Raw genomic sequence first — 20,733 nt, 5'->3', positions numbered from 1 at the left:
AGACACACACGAAACGATAGCTGCTGAGGTTCCGTGAGAATCGTTATGATGTTTTGGGCATGATCGAATATGGGCAAGTTTGGTATCTATGAACCGTAAATGACGAGTTTAGTAAGTGTACGCGTTTTCGCTACACTATTTGGAAGGGTTCGCCTTATTTACGCGTTTCTTCATCTGAACCCTCGGGTTCCATTTTAGATACGGCATCCATTTTGTTTCTTGCCCTCACGTAGTTAGCTAGCAGGCAACTGACCGCGTCATGACCCTTAGTTCCCAAGCCTTACGGAAGACGCATATTCCTTTCATGCGTCTTTTATGACCAGGGGAATGACACTGCAAAGGCAGATGGCTCCGCTCGAGGGTAATCTTGCCGTGCCGGTCTATTGTTTCAGCCGTGCATGTGCTAGGATCGAATCCTTTGATCCTGTGATCATGCTTCCGATATTACCCTCACACTCTTTTCTCTACTGTTGTCTGTCTTCTTGGCAGCTGTTCTTGTCTCTTTCTTTCGTTCGTTTACAACTAGCGTGGAATGGGCCTAACGGTGAGAAGATGTGCTTTTACAGTTGGGAACCGGCAATGTTACTGTAATTATGTTCCGGGTTTCAAGAAGTCCTTTTGAAGTTTATTGTGGGAACTGAGTTGTAACCTTTTGTTCGTATGTTGTGCAATGACTAAAATGTGTATAAAAGGAGCGATCCACATTTGCAATTCGAAGCAGACTCACAGAACCTACACTCTGTTGTACTTCTTGTGACTTTTACCTCCCTGCAGTAATAAACGCTGATCTTTGACGCCGAAGGAAGTGTCCCGTGTCTCTGTCATTTGTGCGCCAGAACAGGTAACCCACGAAGGTTTCAGGTGTTGTCCCCTGGCACCGCTGGGCCTTAAATAGTCCAGTCCTTCACTGCCCGCCATTAGACTGCTCAGCTCTGCGGAAACGCGGCATATATCATGACATATACGTTGCTGGCGTAATACGATAATATCGTCAGGCGTCCCCGAGCAAATATAGAAGATTTATCAACCGACGATAAGCACTAAACACGCTGGTACAGATAAATCAACTTGTATCAACAGATTGACCGCATGCGACCTTATATACTAATCCGCTCATGATAATTTGAAGTCTATTTTAAACCTAAACACGGAACTGGTGAAATATCCAAAATCAAGTGAATAATAGATTATTATTGGATGTTCAACTATACTGTCAATCAACATATGAGATTTTCGACCGCCTTCCTGTTTATCTCATCCAAACGATTGCTTTTGAAATAAAAATGATGCTAAAAGACGGTGTCCTGATGAAGGCAGCAGTGCCGAAACGCGCGTAGTCTCTATTCTGCCGCTAGCCATCATCATACATATCTGCCTTTTTTGTTTAGAAAAATGTATATGTAAATAATAATTGTAAATAATGTGACCAAATGCATCTGCCACTTTTATAAATGGTAAAGAATTAAAAATATCCTAATAAAATAGAATAAAGATATATTCTTCTAAAATATTATATTGTGGACTATCTATTTTTGCACCCATTAGAGTTCAGTTATTTGATGTTTGTTTGCTATCTCTCCTAACTTGTCCCATTACACCTGCATCACGGACCTAAGCTATACTGTGTGGAGGTATTTTAAAAGGCAATTTTATTTTTGATGAGATTTCAAGATATATAACATTCTATTTGTCATAATTACAGAAGCCAGGTTCAGAAAGACTCACCCTCACCGGCGCATCGGAGGTGGCACAAGAACATCACCACAGAGGTCACAGACATGCCTGCATTTCACTGCTTCTGTGGGCCGCACGGGCTTGAGATTACTCGCCCAACACCCAGGTTAGCTGGTGTGGCTTGGCTCCAGTTGCGTGGTGCTTACGGCCGTTTTGTGTACCTCCAAAAGCGCACAGGTAAGGACCTGGACAGGTTTCCAGGCCAGGCAAATATTGTGGAGAGCCTCTCAGTGAGAGAAAGCATTGAGGTATAGATAACATTGTGTTTGGGGTGTTATTGTTGCCATTTATAAGGGATCCTCCAATTGGGGCTCATTTGCTATGGGCAGTAATCGTAGGTCAAAGCGTTGCCGCATGGAACACAGGATGGAGTCCATGATGCGACTATGGATAGGAGATGGGGAAAGGTTGAGAAACTAGGGCAGATCCTGGCAGGACTCAGAGAAAGAGTTGAAGGGCAGAGTGAAGCGGTTGGGAGACTTAAGCGAACCATGGTGCCACCAAAACCCAGGGGTGAATTGGATCCACTCCCCAGGCGGGCTAGGCCCAAGAAGGAGAAGACCCAAGAAAGAGCCCCGGTGCCAGTCACTCATCTGGGGGGGGAGGGGGGTAGCGGGGATAGGCCCAGTCTATCGGGTGAGGTTCCTACGGGCGGGGGTCCGACTGGGGTACCTTGCATACCGGACCCGGTGGCCCCCACAGCTATCCCAGTGGTCCCCACACATACCCCATTGGTCCCCGCACCCGTCCCAGTGGCCCAGACACCTATCCCAGTGGTCCTCACGCATATTCCAGTCCTGTTTCAGTGGTCGCCAACACCTGTCTCAACGGTCCCTGTCGGGGTGGTGTCCCAACAGACATCAATCAGGTCCCACAGGAATTAGTGGCACAGATAGCGTCAGTTCTCCCTTGGTTAGGGAGGGTAGGGATGTTGCCAACTTCTGTGGGGGCAAAGGAGGTAGGGTAGGACCCCCTGGCTGAGGCAAAAAAGATGGTGGCAAAGATTATTGCAACACCAGGCGGAACGCCAACCGAGGGGCCAGGTACTCACTCCTTCTGCAACCAACAGGGGGGGTTCCTTTAGCAGAAAACAACAAAGATGTGCTAGTGAGCAGCCATGGGAAGGACAAGCTGACTGAGACATCTGGAGTGGTTGCAATAGGTAAAGAAGTGACATTGCCATTACTGGGCGGGGGCGAGTCACACACAAGAAGAGAACATTTGCCAGGCATGTAACACGGGAAATGAAAGAATTGGTATGGTCTGGTGCTTACGTTAATATGTTTTCTCTACTCGTGGACGAAAGGGAAATAGGACTATTCAAGGAAACAGAAAGATTGGATGCTTCCTAGTGAATGGCGCAGTGTCTCATGACAAATATGGGGGCATAGGGTGGAAGGAATATGACAAGAATTTCAGGAAGGCTAGGGCATCTGACCCATCACTTTCCTGGGACCGAGTCGCCACGATCGCATGGTTGGATCAGTAACACAATGCAAAATTTAAACAGGGGTCACACATTCAAAGCTTCTCAGCCCTTTCGGCAACCCTGAACCACGGGCACTGCCCCTATTCCGGGGAGGGGGGGGGGGGATATTTTGGGATTTTAATAGCCGGACATGCACCAGGGCCCAGGGCACCTGTAAGTTCAGCAACGCATGCTCTATCTGCGCTAACCCATCTCACCCAGAATCAAAATGCCTCAAAAAATCAGGATATAGGGGAAAGAAGAAACAGGAGTGAGGAGAGGACACAACTTGTGACACACTCACCCATTGACGCTATGGCTATGCCTCCTTGGTTAAACAAGTACCCAGATCATGCAATGGCTAGGACCTTACAAGAAGGTTTTCTGTATGGCTTTAGGATTCCTGCATTTGATTACATAGGGACACCAGATTGCAAAAATCAGCTTTCTGTAAGGACCAATCCTGGGGTGGCAGCAACAAAGATTGCAAAAGAATTACGCTTGGGCAGAATAGCTGGTCCTTTTGATCACATCCCTGAACACAATTTTGTTTGCTCACCCCTTGGAGTGGTCCCCAAGAAGGAGGAGGGGGAGTTCAGGTTGATTCATAATCTGTCAGCCCCTAGAGGCAATTCATTGAATGACGCCATCAATGAGGAAATCTGTAGTGTTAAATATGTTTCCTTTGACCAGGCAGTGGATATGCTAAGGGGTCTGGGCCCCGGGGCATTGCTAGCGAAATCAGATATTGAGTCTGCCTTCCGTTTGCTGCTGGTCCATCCTCTTGATTACCGCCTTTTGGGTTTTAAATTTCAGGACAAATTCTACATGGATATGTGCATGTTCATGGGATGCTCAGTTTCCTGCGCTTACTTTGAAAAATTCAGTTCATTTTTGGAATGGGTTTTAAGACAGGCGAAGGGGCATCAATATGTCATGCATTATCTTGATGATTTTCTTTTTCTGGGGTCGGCGGGCTACCGGGAGTGTGCTTGGGCATTGCAGGAATTTTGCGTGCTCATGCATGCCTTCGGGGTTCCCCTGGCGCCAGGGAAGACGGTGGGCCCAGCGCCCACAATGGAATTTCTGCCCATTGAATTCGACTCAGAACAGGGGTGTTTCCGGTTACCTAGGGAAACAATTGCGCAATGTAAGACAGCACTACAACAATGCCTGGCAAAAGATAAAGTAACCTTACATCAGCTACAACAGACAGTGGGTCAGTTGAATTTTGCACTAAGAGTCATACCTATGGCACGACCATTCTCTTGCTCCATCTTACAGGTCATGACAGGTCTCCAAGAAAAACACCATCACAAAAGACTGACGTCTGAGGTTAGCCAGGACATGGGTATTTGGATGGCATTTCTGGAGGGTTTCAACAGCAGGGTGGTGTGGCCTGGTCCTCCCACTACTTCTGCGGAGTTAGGTTTATGGACTGACGCTGCGGGCAGTGTGGGATTTGATGCCATACTTGGGAATGAATGGGTGGCACAACATTGGCCGACATGGTGGGTGGAGAATGGTGTGACAGCCAACATTGATTTCCTGGAACTCTTTCCCATCTGGGTGGCACTCACTGTTTGGCCTCATCATGAGTAAAGACAACATGACGGTAGTAGAATGCATCAACCAACAGGCAGCACGGTGTAAAATGATCCTCCGCCTGTTTAACGAAATAGTGTTGTTATGTATGAAACTGAACATACAGTTTAAGGCTAAACATATCCCGGGGGTCTTGAATAATGCTGATGACACACTCTCTCGCTTCAAGATGCAGGTTTTCAGGGAACACCTACCCTCTGTGGAGGCAACACCAACACTCTTCCCGGAAGTACTTTGGCAGATTGGTGCCCCAGCTACAGAACCTCGTGGCAGCTAGCCTAGCTCCCAAGACCAGGAAAGCTTATGAAGGGGCATTTTGGGCTTACTGCGCTTTTTGAGGGCAGGATTGGGTAGAAAGGTGGCATAAGACAGGGGAATTCCTGCGGTATTTAGATACTGTGAATAAGGAAGGGCGCTCTGCGGAGACAGCCAGGCAACACGTGGCAGCAATCTCTTTCTTTGCACAAATCAAGGGCAGCAGGGATCCTACTAATAGTTTCATTGTTAGAAAGGCACTAAAGGGTTGGCGACGCCTCCAGGGGTCAGCACCAGACACAAGACGCCCAATCGGGATAGAACTACTGACATTACTATTAGCAGCCCTTGATGGCATTTGCAGCTCGACAGGGGAGGCGTTGCTATTCATTGGCCTTTTATGGAGCCTTTAGGATAGGGGAGTTGGTGGCGCATAATAAACAGGATGTACAAGGAGGGCTGCAGCTTGAACATGCAAAAGTACAGGACGACACTTAACTAATATCGGTTGCAAAATCCAAAACAGTGGCGAAAGGACAGTACTCCACCGCGCACGTGATAATCCTTGCTGCCCGGTGACTCAGCTGGAGACATTCCTAAGACAGAGGAATAGTGCAATGGGGGGAGCGCTACTAATACATGCAGATGGGACCCCGCTCACCAGGGTCCAGTTTAAGAGGGTCATAGACATGGCAATAAATAGGGCAGGTTTGGATCCTAAGAGCTTTGGGACACACTCGTTCAGAATAGGGGCGGCCACAGAAGCAACAGCTAGAGGCTAGCACAGCAACAGTGTAAAAAAGATTGTGAGGTGGTCCTCCAATTGTTATAAGTGCTATGTGCAGCTACACATGCTGTGAGTGTGGCATTCCTCACTGGTACTGATGCATGTTCCATCTCTGCTTACATTTCAGTTTCTCAAACCTGTCACGCAGGGGGAAACTGGCGTCGGCGCACCAGCAGCAAGATACAATACAAGGACGGGCACATCCACAGGAAGCAGGAAGCAGGATCACATGATGTTTGGGTCATTGGTCATTCATATGTAAAACATTTGAATACAGTTTTTCTTTCAGGAAATTACAGACACAGAGTTGAGCAGGCCGGTTTTAGAGTATCATTCCATGGAAAAGGGTGTCTCTGCCTTAGTCAGTTCAGGCGTTTCGTTACAGATCTTTTGGGTAAACATGGGGCTCCACCCAGCATAGTTATCCTACACTTGGGTGGGAACGATCTGGTAAATCTGGGTAGAAGAGGCTTGATGGAAGACAATCTCAGAAGTGGGGTGGCTAGCTAAGACATGTCAGGGCTGCACCATTGTATGGTCTCAGATGGTACCCAGATTTAAATGGAGGGGGGAAGTTTCTGTAAAAGCGTTGAATCACTCGGCAAGGAGGTTCAACAATAAAATAGGGAAATTGTTCAGGTCTCCTCAGCTACAGACGATCGCACACGGGTGTATCAGGGGGAGCTGTGTTTCTTAAAGGACTGGGTCCACCTGACTAGGGTAGGGAATGAAATCCTGTTAGAAAATATAATGGCCTGGCTAGTGAGTTTGAAGGACAGGGCATGACCTTTCAGTGTAGGAGGGTGGGGGGGGGTCCAGATAGTCGGTCAACTACGCTGGCCTGTGGCGGTAAGGTCATGATTGGTGAGCAGTAAATTTAAGGTCCTTAGAGGGCCGCGCCATTCTTGAATGGGGTCGCCCAAGGGGAGGGACAAGTGGTCTCTCCTAGAACTCCGGGGGCAGTTACAGCCTGTTGGTTAGATGGGTGCGGGGGAGGAGGGAGTCACGCTTTCTCTAGGCTGGTTGGCCACCCCGCACGTGCACAATGACGCCAGAAAACGGCGAAGAGATGCAAGGGCCCCCCTTTAATGGAGTTAATAGAGCGTACGGGGGTAATCGGGGGGGGGGTAACCTCATGGAAAACGGGCTCTCTGAGCATGCGCACTCCGACAGGAGGGCGTGGTTAATTGATAAGGATCTGACACCAGTTAGTGACCTTGTCGTAGGCCCAAATAGGATACGCAGAAAAGTAATTACTGTATGATTAAGGTTAATATGTTATTCCTCTGAATACTATCTGTCAGAAGCATCTTTTCTCCCAATCTGGTTTTTCCTGGCAGCCCAATAAAAATAAATATTTAGGCGTTTGGTTTGCTCCTCTCTTAACTGACACTCTTAAAATAAACTTTGATTATATTTTCAAGAAGATGGATGTGTCCATCACCCGTTGGAACCCGCTCTTCTTGTCCTGGTGGGGTCGTCTTAACTCTATAAAAATGATGCTTTCTCCTATCTTCCTATATACTCTCTCTATGATTCCAATACGAATACCAGATTTCTATTTTAAAAGAATTGACTCTTTATTATTAAAATTTGTATGGAACGGCAAACGTTCTCAAATTGCTATTGCTTCCTTACGGACAGATAAATCTCAGGCCGGTGTCTGTTTTCCAGATTTCAGAGCTTATAATCGTGCTTTCTCTCTGAAACAATCAGCTCATTGGCCATCATCTGCTTTTCCTTTTCGTCCTCCCATTTGGTTCATCTCTCCTTTCAATTTTCGTGAATTTCTCTCTTTCACGTGCAGTCTTTGTAATCCTATTATTTCTCACTCTCATAAGCTCCTCTCTCCTTTCCTATCTTCATCCTATCCTTCCCACCTTTCAATTACTGAACAACCTCTCTGGTACAATACCCAGCTCAAAATCCGCAACCGTACCCCCTTACTGGAAGGCCTGGCATTCTCGTGGATTAAGTTGGATATCTCAACTTCTTTCTCATGGCACTATTATTTCCTTTTCAGATCTTCAATCCAAATTCTCTTTGCCCTCCAGTGCTCGTTCACAATACAACGTATTGCATCCAGTCCTCACTCGATATCTCCAATCGCTACCACTTTCTGATATCATCCCATTAAATCATAGATCCACTTCTTTAATATTGGAATCTTCTCCTTCTGCATCCTCCCTTTATAACTCTTTTCGGTCTCTCACTGATACGCCAAAAACTAAACTTGAGCTTACCTGGGAATCCGATTTCTCTCAAGATTGGCCGACTCTTCTTTGGGATAAAATTTGGATTAAACTTCATAAAGCCTCTAGAGCTGCTCTTACTACCCAAACTCTTTATTTTATTTACAATAGAATTTTATTTACGCCACTTGCCCTATCAAAATTCTCATCCGAAACTTCCCCTAGTTGTTGGTCATGCCCCTGCCCCTCTGCAGACTTAAAACACATGTTATTTGAATGCCCTCCTATCTCCCAATTTTGGACTTTAGTGTGGGCTCAAATCCGAAAGATCATTTTCTCCCCTTTTCACTCCTTCCTAGGTTCTCTTTCTCCTGAGCTTCCCCAATCTCAATATCACCATTTATTAATTGACCTCCTGCTAGCTGTTGCATTTCACACTATTACCTCTAATTGGAAACAGGCCGAAAATGTCTCATACCGTTCTTGGTGGAATGCAGTTTGCTTTCACCATAGACTAGATACCAATTTTGTTTCTCCCATATCCCTGGCAATTAAAAGAGACCTGCTTTGGCTCCCTTTAGTGGAATACCTTTCATCGTCTGCTCCCACAGTCAACTCTCCAGACCCTGACTCAGTTGAAGTACGTAAACCACCTTGATCTTTCCTCCATTGCCTCTGTCCCTAATATTTTTGCTTTAATGATTATTCTATCAGGTTTTGTCATATTTTGATTACTTACTTTGCTCTGAGATTTATTATGTTCGCTGATTTTACTTGCAATGTTTAACTTTGCCTCCTTGTACATTTTGTATTTACAATTGTTTCTTTTTCTTTATGATGTATATCATTGCCATACCCATATTACAGTTTTTTCTTGCCTGCCTCTTTAATCTTTTATTCTCTCAATAAAATCAAACTTAAAAAAAAGTTAATATGTTAGATTTGGATAGGAAATACCTTGTACTAGAATTATGTTAAGGTTATCCATCTGATATCTGTATTTATCAATTGTAATCAATGTCATGGAAAGTTTTCTGTGTAATCATGTAAATATTGTTTATTTCAATTTTGTTTATTTGTATGTTTAATAAATACGGCCGGGGGTTGTACGACCCCCGCTTCCAAAGAAATCCCTCTCATGTCACGTTAATAATGTTTGATAAAGGAAGGGTGGGGTTTTTAGGCAGTCTGTGGCCATATGAGAACTGGCTCATTTACAGAGAAGAACGAAGGCGGCGCAGATCAAGCAAAGCTCACCAGGTGTGTTTGTGCATTTAGTAAAAATAATCAAAATATTGACAGTGCTCTTTGGAATAGGCAATAGAAACAATCTTCTGGAGCAGGGCTAAAGGACTATGTAGGAAATGATAAACGGAAATCAAGAAAGGTAAACCGAAGAGTAAGGCAGTGGATAAATGTAAAAAAAAGAAGGCAGATGCAAATTGGAAACTGAAGAAATAAGATGGCGATGAAAAAGGCAGATTGTCTATGTTCGTAAATGGAAAAATTAGATAAATTCAATTTATATTCAATACCAATTCATTAATTTTGGTGTAGGTTTTTTTTCCAAGGCATGAAGCCATGATAAAACTTATTTCCGGATAGCACAATTTTATCTTTTATTCAAAGGTTTTATAAAAGGTCTGGAGAAATTCTCACAAGAATATACCACTTAGTTCCAACTATACAGAATACACTCCAAAGTTGCGTTAGAAAAATTGCAAATTGATTAATCAACTTAATTTTGTGCGTTTTAAGATTGTATTTTTCTAAGCAAATCTTCAAATATAAATCTCAACGAAAGATTATTTGTCAAAAAGATGGAATCCGCAGAAACAGAAGAAAAAACGAGGCACAAGCACAACTGATGTTTGAAGAACTGTACCTGCTAGTCTTTCAAACTTACCACGAGGAAACGCTAACCCACCAGCAGGCTTTGACTGGGCCTCAAACCCTAAGCTCTGGAACATGGAGGGCAGGACCTCTGCCATAGAAGGATGCACCTTCAAAAACACAGAAAATTAGCATTAGTACTCAGGAAGCAGTTCATTAGCGAGTCGTGTCAGTCAAATTAAATTGGCAGCTTTTCTGTTTCAGCTTTTTTTCCTTTCCCCATAGACCCTGGATTTGGACCCAAATGTCAACTCACAAGTCAAGCAGTCAGCAGTACTCACAACATTAGCATTTTATTCCTCTGCACCTCCCATCTATCAAACCACCATGACATCCATTGCTTCTCACTTCAGTACTTGTCTTGTGCTTGATGGTGCAATGGTTAAGTCTATACCTACGACTCTCTCTCAAGTGATTACCTGCTTCGCTTGCGCCTCTGGTGCACAAGCTCCTCGTGCCATTTCCAAAGGCGGGCCACGCGACAGCGGGATTGCTCTCCCAAAAGACATTGCATCTGCTTTAGGGTCTTGTTGAATAGGTGAAGGCATGCGCCCCATGAAGGGCATGCGAAAAGCAGCACCCCTGAATGGGGGTCTTGAAGGATCCATATTAATGCTGTCAAAGAAACAACATTTTTCAGTCAGAATTATCTTGAATTACAAGATCGCAGCAGTCAGGTTTGACATTATCACAAACTTTAGAAATAATCAAAATGTCCATTCATTGAGCTTTAAATTCATATCTTCTATTTGTTTGGAAGAAAAAAAGTCAAATTCCAATAAAAGAGGGATAGGATTAACACTGACTACTAAGGGTTTCCAGTCCATGGCTCGAAACCCTTTTTAGGCCAGGAAGAACAACCTTGGAATAGTCACAAATATGAGGCTATGCTTTAGTACCTTTCTGCCATTGCTTGGAGATAATGTCAATAAAATTTGGCTCAACCTTGAGGAATATTTATCACACAGTCATGCTACTTAGTGTACTGTTCTGCCTCTAAGTGCTTCTAATACCATGGACCAATTAAAACAATATTTTTCACCTAAATATTTTAATAAATATGTGAAACATATGTGAAGCATTTCATTTTTTTAAATGTAAGCAATCTTACTTTTTTACTGCGTGCAGTGTAGACCTCCCACTGATGAATGAACTACTGGTTGGCTATATGTTTATTTGAATATAAAAAACTTTGCAATGCAATTAGAGACGTCAAATTACAATACATACAATGTGTCGAATCATATTACATAAAATAAATTTAAAATTATGCCTGCGTAACAAGCACTGGCAAAGCACATCCATTTTATCGTAATGCGGTAATCGAAGCAAACAGCATTTATTTATGCCTTTCTTTTCATGTGTTAGTACGCAACGTTAGAAATACTGGCTTTAAGTCCTTTTTCATTGAACTTTTTACATGTGGGACTCTTCATGAAGAAGCCTTCATAATTTTCCACAAAAGATATCCAGGCCAAACCTGCAAACTACTCCTCTTCCCTGCCCCCCAAAAAAACATGTTGGGAATTTAAAAGATTCCCTTGGATTTGGATGTAGACTGTTGAAATCTGGACCCTAGACTAAGGGCAGAAAATAAATATAACCTCTTCATCTTCATTCAGGTGGAGGTCCAGCTGGTGGAAATCGATAATGATTTTTTCGTTGTGTACCCACCATGCGTCGACAATGAAAAATCAAATGAACAGGAGGCAAGATGGCGCCTGAGTGATAGGACGCCGTAACAACGCTCTCAGGTCTCTGTGACCCGCCTTGGAGTACAGCCGTATGCTCTACTGTGGTTTACTACGACCACGCTCCTCGTATTAATGGAAGCGCATTGACCGTAGAGTTCTCTATGGTGCAGTGATGCCTGGCGAGGCACCGGCTGTATGCGAGGGGATGAGAGAGTAAGACCCGGGCAGCAGCAGCAGCGGCTCTTCGGCTTCTCAGCTTTCGGTTTTTCGGCACCTGGGTCTGATCACCTAAGCGAACCCGGTATCTTGCTGCGGCTGCTGCATTGGTGACGGAGCCCGCCGGAGGGGGAGCGGAAAAAAGACCAAAAGAAAACTCTGCACATTTTTCGAGCAGACCTGCGGACCCGGCGAGCGGCTGCTCTCACCTGCATTTACCCGCTGTGTTTACCGGAGGCGACGGAACCAAGCATGCTGCACTGGAGACGGGGTTGAGAGCCAAAGACTGGAGGTGAGACTGCATGGAGCATGGCGAGGCAAGCATCACGCTATAGCTTTTGTTGGTGTTCGACTCTGTGGAAGTTAGTGTCCCTCCACAGCTGTAGATACGAGAAGGAAACGCATTAGTGTCACTACAGCGCGAGACACGACTAATCTGCTGTTTGTTGTCTATCCATGGAGCCTTTACAGAACTACCGAACTTTTCAGTATGCCCTCAATTAGTTAAAGTGACCGCTTTATCGCAACGTCATTCACTGTTTGGTACAGAAGCCTTGAACGCTCTCCTCTCTCTCCTCTCTGCAGCAGGGGAGGGGGGATATTCATCACCTGTCTGTCGGAACTGCTGAGATTCTTTTTTTTTTTTTTTGAAAAAGCAAACAGTGTTCTTCTTTAACAGCAGTTGCTCAGACTGGTCTAAGTTCTGCAGCCTTCTTCTTAGTAATGTCTGCAGTCGGCTAGGATAAACGGGTTAAAATAAGCCTGCACCTCATATCATGAATGGCAATTAAATGGCACTGAACTGGATTAAAACTGAGTAGAGCTGAGCTGAGCTAATCGAAATGGGCAGAGCTGAGCTGAACTGAAGACAGTGGGTGGCCTGATAGTCTGACAGCCTGTTAATTCAGTATTGCAGTCGAGAGGGCTAGGGGAAATCTAAAACTCTCCTAAGCTGCTTGCAATGAGAGGTGCGTCAGTAAAGAGTAAAAATTTGTTTGGACAGTTGAAGCAGCAGTCAAAACAGAGATTAATATTGGAAACCCGACTCACAAACGAACATACACAGTTTATCTTTGGCCGGATTAGATATCAATCGGCGAAAGCTATTATTCAAATCGAGCTTGGAGGCCATCACCTCACAAATGTGATAAGCTGTATATACAATGTACTTTGTGAGTGCAAGGCACAGCTAAGATCACGGCTCCCTGTCCAAGCGAAGCTGCTTAAGGGAGTGCGAGGCGCACAGAAAGCACAGAAAGTGACAAAGATTGAGGTGCGAGGAGAAGCGCTCACCACAGCCTCTTCGTTCGACACCCAATCGCTTTGTATTTCAATCTTAGGACCTGGTGAAATATCTAGCAGAAGTTCAGCTATGGAAGACCTGGTTCATGGGGCTTGTGCTGGAGATGGAGCATCAGTTTCGTCGTCAGCGCTGAAGGAGCCAATAAAGCATTTTGAGACCAATCTAGGAAACCTCGGAAAAAAAATAGAGAATAAGTTGGAACTATCAAGGGACTTAAGTAATCAAACGAAACCCTCTAGGAGTACAGAGGGAGATGCCTATACATCTGATAATGAAATTGACAATGCTGTTGACTCCTCTAAATCGAAGGATAAATACATAGATAAACGATTAGAGACAAAGGGACCAGAAACTCGTGGGGCCAAGGCAAAGGAAACCAAAAATAAATCACGAGAAGACGGGAAGGGGAGAGAGAAAGATAAAGACAAAGACAAACCTAAACGGAAAGGCCTAGAAAAAGGAAAAGAAAAAGACCCAGATAAAGACAGAGACAAAGACAAAAGTAGAGATAAAGAATTGGAAATTGAAAATGAAAAAACTACGGAAAAAAATAAAAAAATATCTTGCTGAAAAAAGAGAAAGTCCAACGTAAAGATAAAGAGAAGGACGAAAGCACCGAAGCAATAGATGACGCAGAATTAATGGCAAAAAATAGCCAAGCGACTACAAACTATAAAGAATCTGAAAGCAAACGCTAAAGCCACCGCTACTGACCAAAACACTACACTACAGCCTAGCATATCCAGCATCTTCAGCCCTATACCCAAGGAAGGGGCGAAAAAAGCTTCAGTACATCCAGCATTGGTTGAACTATCTAAGAATGATGAGAATAGAATGAAATATTTGGAACCAGACCCTGAAACAACATCTACAAAGTCTCTTATAAAGCAATCTGGTTATATTGAGACTCCCATCTCCATACGTAATCCATCTATCGCGAAGCTGAGACAATCTGAAGCGGAAAATCCATCTGAGGGGTCGGTGGCAGACATATATGAGACTGGTCTATCCACAACAAGTGAGATTAGTGATGATAATATCAATCCTGCTCGAGGTTCAACACCCGAAGGTACAGACTCCTTAGACGCCAAGAAATCCAGCGCTCCAGATCAAGGTAATACCCCGCGGGGGAAAAAATTTGAGAAAAGGAGAACTAGGAACTTACGTCTTAATAAGTCAAACTTCGAAGAAAGTTCAGACCAGGGAAGTATAACTGGGCAAGGTAGCAAAAGCAGGAATAAATCCAATTATTCTGACGAAGCTATACCGGCTCAGCACAGTGGAGAGGAATTAAATGGGAGCGACAACCAGCTACAACATGGCTTGGCTATAAGAAAAGAGAACTTGGCTGAGCCTTCCTTAAAAGATATTTTGATGACTATTAGAGACTTTCATAAGGATATAAAGAAAGACAGTGAGAGGAATCATGCTGCTATTCAGAAGTTAGAAGGAGTGGTCAACAAAGTAGGCAGTACTTGTACCGAGATATCGGAAAGGATGGCATCTCTAGAAACTCGAACTGAGTATTTAGAGAAAGATGTTGCCTGCCTCCAAAAGCAAGAAAAATCTCAAGAAGGGATTATTCGAGACTTAATGTTCAAGGTTGAAGACCAGGAGAATCGCTCCAGAAGAAACAACCTCCGGTTTCTTGGCATTCCGGAAGCCGTGGAGAGAAACGATCCTAGGGGATATATAAGCAATCTTTTGAAAAAAAACTTTTCCTGAATTAGAATCCTGGGACATGGATAAAGAAATCCAGCGGGCCCATCGCTTTCCCCTCACACAACGTAAACAGGCCGAGAACTTCACCACAAACCCAATGGCAATGTTAGTGTATTTTGGTAACTTTCTGTTACGGGAAGCCATCTACGATCTAGCACGACCTACCAGTAAACGGGAACATAATGGATTCTCCTTCTTTGTAAGACCAGATTATGCACATTCAACAGTTGAAAGAAGATGGAGAATGCGGCAGCTTTTTACCCCTTTTGAAAAAGCTGGTGCTACTGTGTACTTACAAAACCCTTCTCGCTTGAAAGTAATTTTTAAAGGTACTACGCGTTTTTTCAACAGCGAAATCCAAGCGGAAGGGTACTTGAAAGAAATATCGGATTCTGTAAGGAAAGACAACTGATAAATATCAAGGGGGCTAGTTAATTGCCTGAGACCCAAAAATTAATTAATATTTGGGTATAGACTTAAACTTTTATTTTTATGGTTTGTTTTTTCCTCCTTTACTATTTTCTGCTTTGGCGCTCTCTCTTCAGTTTCCAATGGCGGGGCCGGAGGCTCTGAGAGCGGTTGTGGTGCTTGGACCACACAGACGCCCATACCTGGATCCGGCTGGACCCACGATGCCTCAATGGGAGGTCGAGGGGGGTGGGAGGGACTGGGCGGTGGAAGGGGATGGGGAGGGAGGGTTGGGTTGGTGCAGGGGGGGTGCAAATTAAAAAAAGAGAATTCATGATACTATTGTAAATATAATCAGATCAAGATTCAAAGTTGTAACAAGGTATGTAGTCAAACGTGTCTTTACTATATCATGTGGACGGTTGAACCGAAGGAATGATCTAAAACAGAAGTATGTCAAAACTTAGGATCTGCTCTATGAATATAGGGGGTCTAAACGATTGGGAAAAAAAGGGAAAGATTAGAGGAATTTGTTAAATTTACACGTACAGATATCATGTGTATACAGGAGACCCATTTGCCATGGGGGAAGAGGCATTGGTTAAACATAAAGGGATTCGAGATTCTATCCTGCTCCTCCCAAACGTCTACTACTAGGGGGGTCGCTATCATTGGCAAGGTCGGTCTGGGGGGAGCTAAACGATTCAATGCTGACACCATGGGGCGGTGGGCATTATGCGAAATGAATTCTGGTATTACTATTTGTAGTATATACGGGGCTAACAGTGACGACCCGGACATCTTCAATCATATTGAGAAGGAGCTAGCAAGCTGGCCAGCACCCATAGTGGTTTGCGGGGATTTTAATATCTCTGCAGATTTCGAAGGGGGAATAGGATATACCGGGCGTAAACCCCGGGTATATCGGACAGTACGCTCAATGATGGATTCACATGGTTTGAGGGATGTCTGGGGTAGTATTGAATCAGGGAATGCAGGCTTCACATATTTTTCGCATCCATTTAAGAAATATTCCAAACTGGATTATTTCATGATTACCACCACTGAGATTAGCACAGTAGAAATCAGCAAATTACCTATGATAATATCAGACCATAATCCATTGTTATTAACAATAGCTTCGAATAGACCAGCTAAACCATAGAGACCATGGACTTTTGATAAGAAGCTCTTAATAGATAGCACATATATAGCATATATGAAGAACTGGTCACAGGCCTTTTTTGATGCTAATAGATACAGCGCATCGCAAAACTCTGTTTGGGACAGCTATACAGCTGCCCTAAGGGGAGAAACCAGCAGCAGCAACCTCTCGTAATTGGAAACGACTCAATTTAGAAAGAGAGCAATTAATGAATAAATTAACAGCAGCGGAGGAACAGCATAGGAAAGATATATCTGAGAGAAGGCCGGACACCATAAGCCTAGAAAGAGTGAGCACTATCAAAGCTGAGATACAAAAGCAATTAGCCGAAAAAGCTGCTGCTGAATATCAAACACAAAGAAGGAATATGTATGAGACGGGGGAACAAGATGGGAAAGCATTGGCACTACGTATTAGACAAGCGACCTCGAAAAATATTATTTCACGTATAGTAGAGCAGGGCAGGATCTACGAGGAGCCAAAGGACATTACAGATGTCTTCAAAAGATACTATCAAACATTGTATCAGGAAGATGTGGTGACAGAGGAGCCAATGGCTGAGTGGACAGGATTGGGGATCAAAGTGGCTCAGAATGATAGAGAAATTTTAGAACAATCCATTACTATGGATGAACTCTCGGAGGCCATACAAGAATTAGCAGCAGGGAAGGCTGCCGGCCCCGATGGTTTACCAATTGAGTTCTACAAAAGTTTTTTTGAAGAAACATCTATACTTCTGTTAGACCTTTTCAACGGGGTTATAAATACAGGTTTAATCCCCAAGTCATGGATGAACACCAATATAGTGGTGTTCCATAAAAAAGGCAAGCCCACGGAAAATCCGTGTTCATATAGACCCATATCTCTAATAAATACGGACAATAAATTATACGCTAAGATCTTGGCAACCCGCTTGGGACGGATCATTGGGTCCCTGGTCTCTCCCTGGCAGCATGGTTTTATTCCTGGTAGGGGAACCACAGATCACATCAGACGAGCTATCACGTTGTTTAATATCCATGCTGCCGGGGACGGAGGGGTCGCAATGATCCTCCTAGATGCGGAGAAAGCTTTTGACCGCGTCAGATGGGAATTCCTGTGGAGTGTGCTGGCCGAAAGGGGGTTTGGACCAAGGCTTATGAAGGCTATTCAGGCCATGTTTGCCACCCCAGTGGCGAAAATTCAAATGATGGGTGAGAGTTCAGATAAGATTTTTATCACGAGGGGGACGAGGCAGGGATGCCCATGCTCACCCATTCTATTTGCACTATATATTGATCCTCTAATACGCCAAATTATCAACAACACAGCAATTAAACCGGTAGTTACGAATGGATTTCAAACAAAAATTTTGGCATATGCTGATGATCTAGCTGTCATTACTACTGATCCCGAAGCAGCTATGCGAGAAGTAGTGGTTATTACTAGCAAATTTGGCAGACAATCAGGCTATCGTCTAAATGTGGGTAAGACACAGGTGCTCTGCTCCAAGAACATAAACAAGTCAGACTCCAGATTCGTTGACTCTGTGGTTTACCTGGGGATAACGATCAACGCACAACCGGAGTTGATAATCAGAGACAATTTTATTCCTCTTATGAAATCCACGAGGGAGAATCTGAAGAGAATGGGCACGCTACAACTCTCAATAATTGGTCGCGCCAATGTTATCAAAATGACTATGTTCCCCAAGGTGTTATACAAATTTCGGTCGATCCCCTTTAAAATAGAGGGGAAAATTATTAAAGAAATAGAATCCATCTTTATGAACTTCTTGTGGCAATATGGTAAGGTTAGAAGATCCATGAAATATATATCTCTGCCTCAGGAAAGGGGTGGTCTGGGAATGCCAAACGTAAGATACTATCATTGGTCCTGTCTACTTACGCAGATGGCTATTTTATTTGAACCAGTGGGAAGCAGCTCAAACTCCCCGAGAAGACAAGACTCGATTCCATCTATCTTTGAATTATTACTTGGCAGCGAGGCTACCGGGGTATTATTAAGGAGAACAGAAAGGAAATATTATAGCAAGTCGAGACTTAAGACACTCGAAGGAATATGGGGGGTCTGGGCAGAAGCTCAGAAAGCACTGGCAATTCCCAAATATAATCACCACACCCCACTCTGGAATTCTGGCCTCTTTCCCAATTTAAGAAATGATGGGTCCTGGAGACACTGGGCGGGAAAAGGTATCCTGACACTGGGGCAAGTTATTGTCAGGGATGAGTGCAGAACTCTGGAAGAATTAAGACAAAGGCACTCCCTCCAGGGTATACAAGATTATAAATATGCTCAGGTGGTCAGTACCATCAGATCAATAAGGCCCCGAATTATCTTAAGGGAGAGGTGTAAGATATTGGACTATCTGAAGGTGGGTGAACCTAGAATTAACGGTGTATACAGGCTGTTTTTGGAGGAATCCCAGGACGACATGAGCAAAACTGAGGCAGCCTGGGCTTCAAAGCTGGAGGATCCGGATATTGACTTGGACAGAGCCCTTGAAATGGATAGACGATTCTTACGCTCCTCCAATTTAAGAGCTCAACACTTTAAAACATTATTCAATCTTTATTATACCCCCTCTAAACTTTATGATTGGGGCAAGAGGGAGAACAGTAATTGTCCCAGATGCTGCAAAGGCCCAGCTGACATTATCCATATGTTTTATCAGTGCGAGAAATTAGAATCAATCAAACAAGAGATCAAATCATTCTGGTTAGGACTGCTGGATGCTCAGATAACCTTGTCTCCGACACTCATGATTATAGGATGCCAAAGTCAATTGAAATTAAATACTGAGACTGAAGCTTTAATTTTTATCTCCACAGCTGTACTCAGAATTTTAATTTCAGCAGCTTGGAAAGATATTGAGGCTCCAACCTTTCAAATGTGGTTATCCAGATTATTGGGTATACATAATGTGGAGGCGGCTTTGTATCAACTCAAGGGAAAAAAATTAAGAGAATTGGGGATGAAGATATGGGCACCAGTGGCTGCTTGGCGTACTAGTAGATTGTAGCAAACTTATTGATTTTCAGGATTATGGCTACGGCAATGCTCTTAATGCTTTTATTTGCTATATTTACTTTTTCTTTTTTTTTGTATGTGGTAGCCGGCACTATGTTTACCATACGAATATTAACATCAATATCAATATCTATATCAATAACATTTCATGACTTATAGCCATTCATTTCAATCAGATACTAGCAATGTAATTCGTTAACTGACCTCTACACACCATGTTTTTGTTTTATTTATTCTTTATTGTAAATTTTTGTGGTTTGCCTACACTGTATTAAGTTTTTTTTCAGCCAAATTTATTCATATTGCTTTGTTATTATGTTACATGAATTCTCAATTAAAAAAAAGAAGAAAAAAAAGAAAAATCAAATGAACAGAAATGAGGTATGTCATTTTTAAATGTACTCTATTTCGGATAATACTACGTAATTATTTGGATTTTTACCATGATGATGTACCACTCTAGCATGAGTTGGAATATCGTATGGGACAACTCCAAAAACGTGGCCATATGAAGTCCACAGTAAACTCCTCCAATCCATATTTAGGTCACTCCTACAGCGCTTGAGCTGCAAGATGATCTATTCTATGTACTTTGTGGGGGTCTGACTCGTCCCACCGGTTTGAATTGGCTTTTGTGTGTGCCACTCAAAAATCAAAGCCTGCAAATGGCTACTGGTTGGTGCATGTGCTACCTTTCCTCATAAGTTAACTCCCATGGAGTATTGCCTCGGGAGCGAGCAGCCACACGCACACTGCTTGTCTTTTGTTTAATTTACATTACGCGTCACTTGACTGTATCGTCTCTTCCCACCCTCTCGCTCCTCCCACAAAACTGCTAGCCCACCCCTCCGAGATCGTTGCTTTTTTGTGTCTAATTTAAATTAATAGAATAATTTTGGGGTTTAACTCAATAGAATACAGCGCAAGCACGGCGGAGATTTGCCCAGATTCACAGGATGTTGAGCAGACGCAAAGGCTCGAACACAAAGCCACAGCTCCCCAGTCAGCAGTTTTCACAGCTGCACCACATCCTCTCCCCACCGTCTAGTGCACTACTGGAGGCTTGAGACAAAATGTTTCATATACAGAAAGAGAAAAAAAACTGGTCATTATACACAGCGTTGTAAAACTATAAATCCTAGCTTCTCAGAGGAAAACATTTGGATCTTTAAGACTTTAGTGTGTTTCTTGTTTTTTCACAAATATGGTTTCCATTTTTAAAACTTGTTTTTAAATGTGTAATACTTTTTTTATAATTATT

At 43.5% G+C, this 20,733-nt stretch overlaps 1 protein-coding gene across 2 annotated transcripts in view; it reads right to left on the bottom strand.

Annotated features, from left to right (window-relative positions):
- The window catches only part of PIWIL2 (piwi like RNA-mediated gene silencing 2), a 1,947,029-nt gene that overhangs the window by 1,714,910 nt on the left and 211,386 nt on the right, over positions 1-20,733 (bottom strand). For both annotated transcript variants that reach the window (XM_078666379.1, XM_078666380.1), the window contains 2 exons: positions 10,354-10,549; positions 9,948-10,044 (listed from right to left, as the gene is read on the bottom strand). In XM_078666379.1, coding sequence (XP_078522505.1) covers positions 9,948-10,044; positions 10,354-10,542 — 286 coding nt within the window. In that variant the 5' untranslated portion in view covers positions 10,543-10,549. The remainder of the gene's footprint in view (positions 1-9,947; positions 10,045-10,353; positions 10,550-20,733) is intronic.

The sequence above is a fragment of the Lissotriton helveticus genome, chromosome 11 (assembly GCF_964261635.1).
Source record: "Lissotriton helveticus chromosome 11, aLisHel1.1, whole genome shotgun sequence".
In the NCBI taxonomy this organism is placed as follows: Eukaryota; Metazoa; Chordata; class Amphibia; order Caudata; family Salamandridae; genus Lissotriton; species Lissotriton helveticus.
Note: the sequence above shows the minus strand (reverse complement) of the source record. Positions and strands in the feature narration are given on the sequence as shown.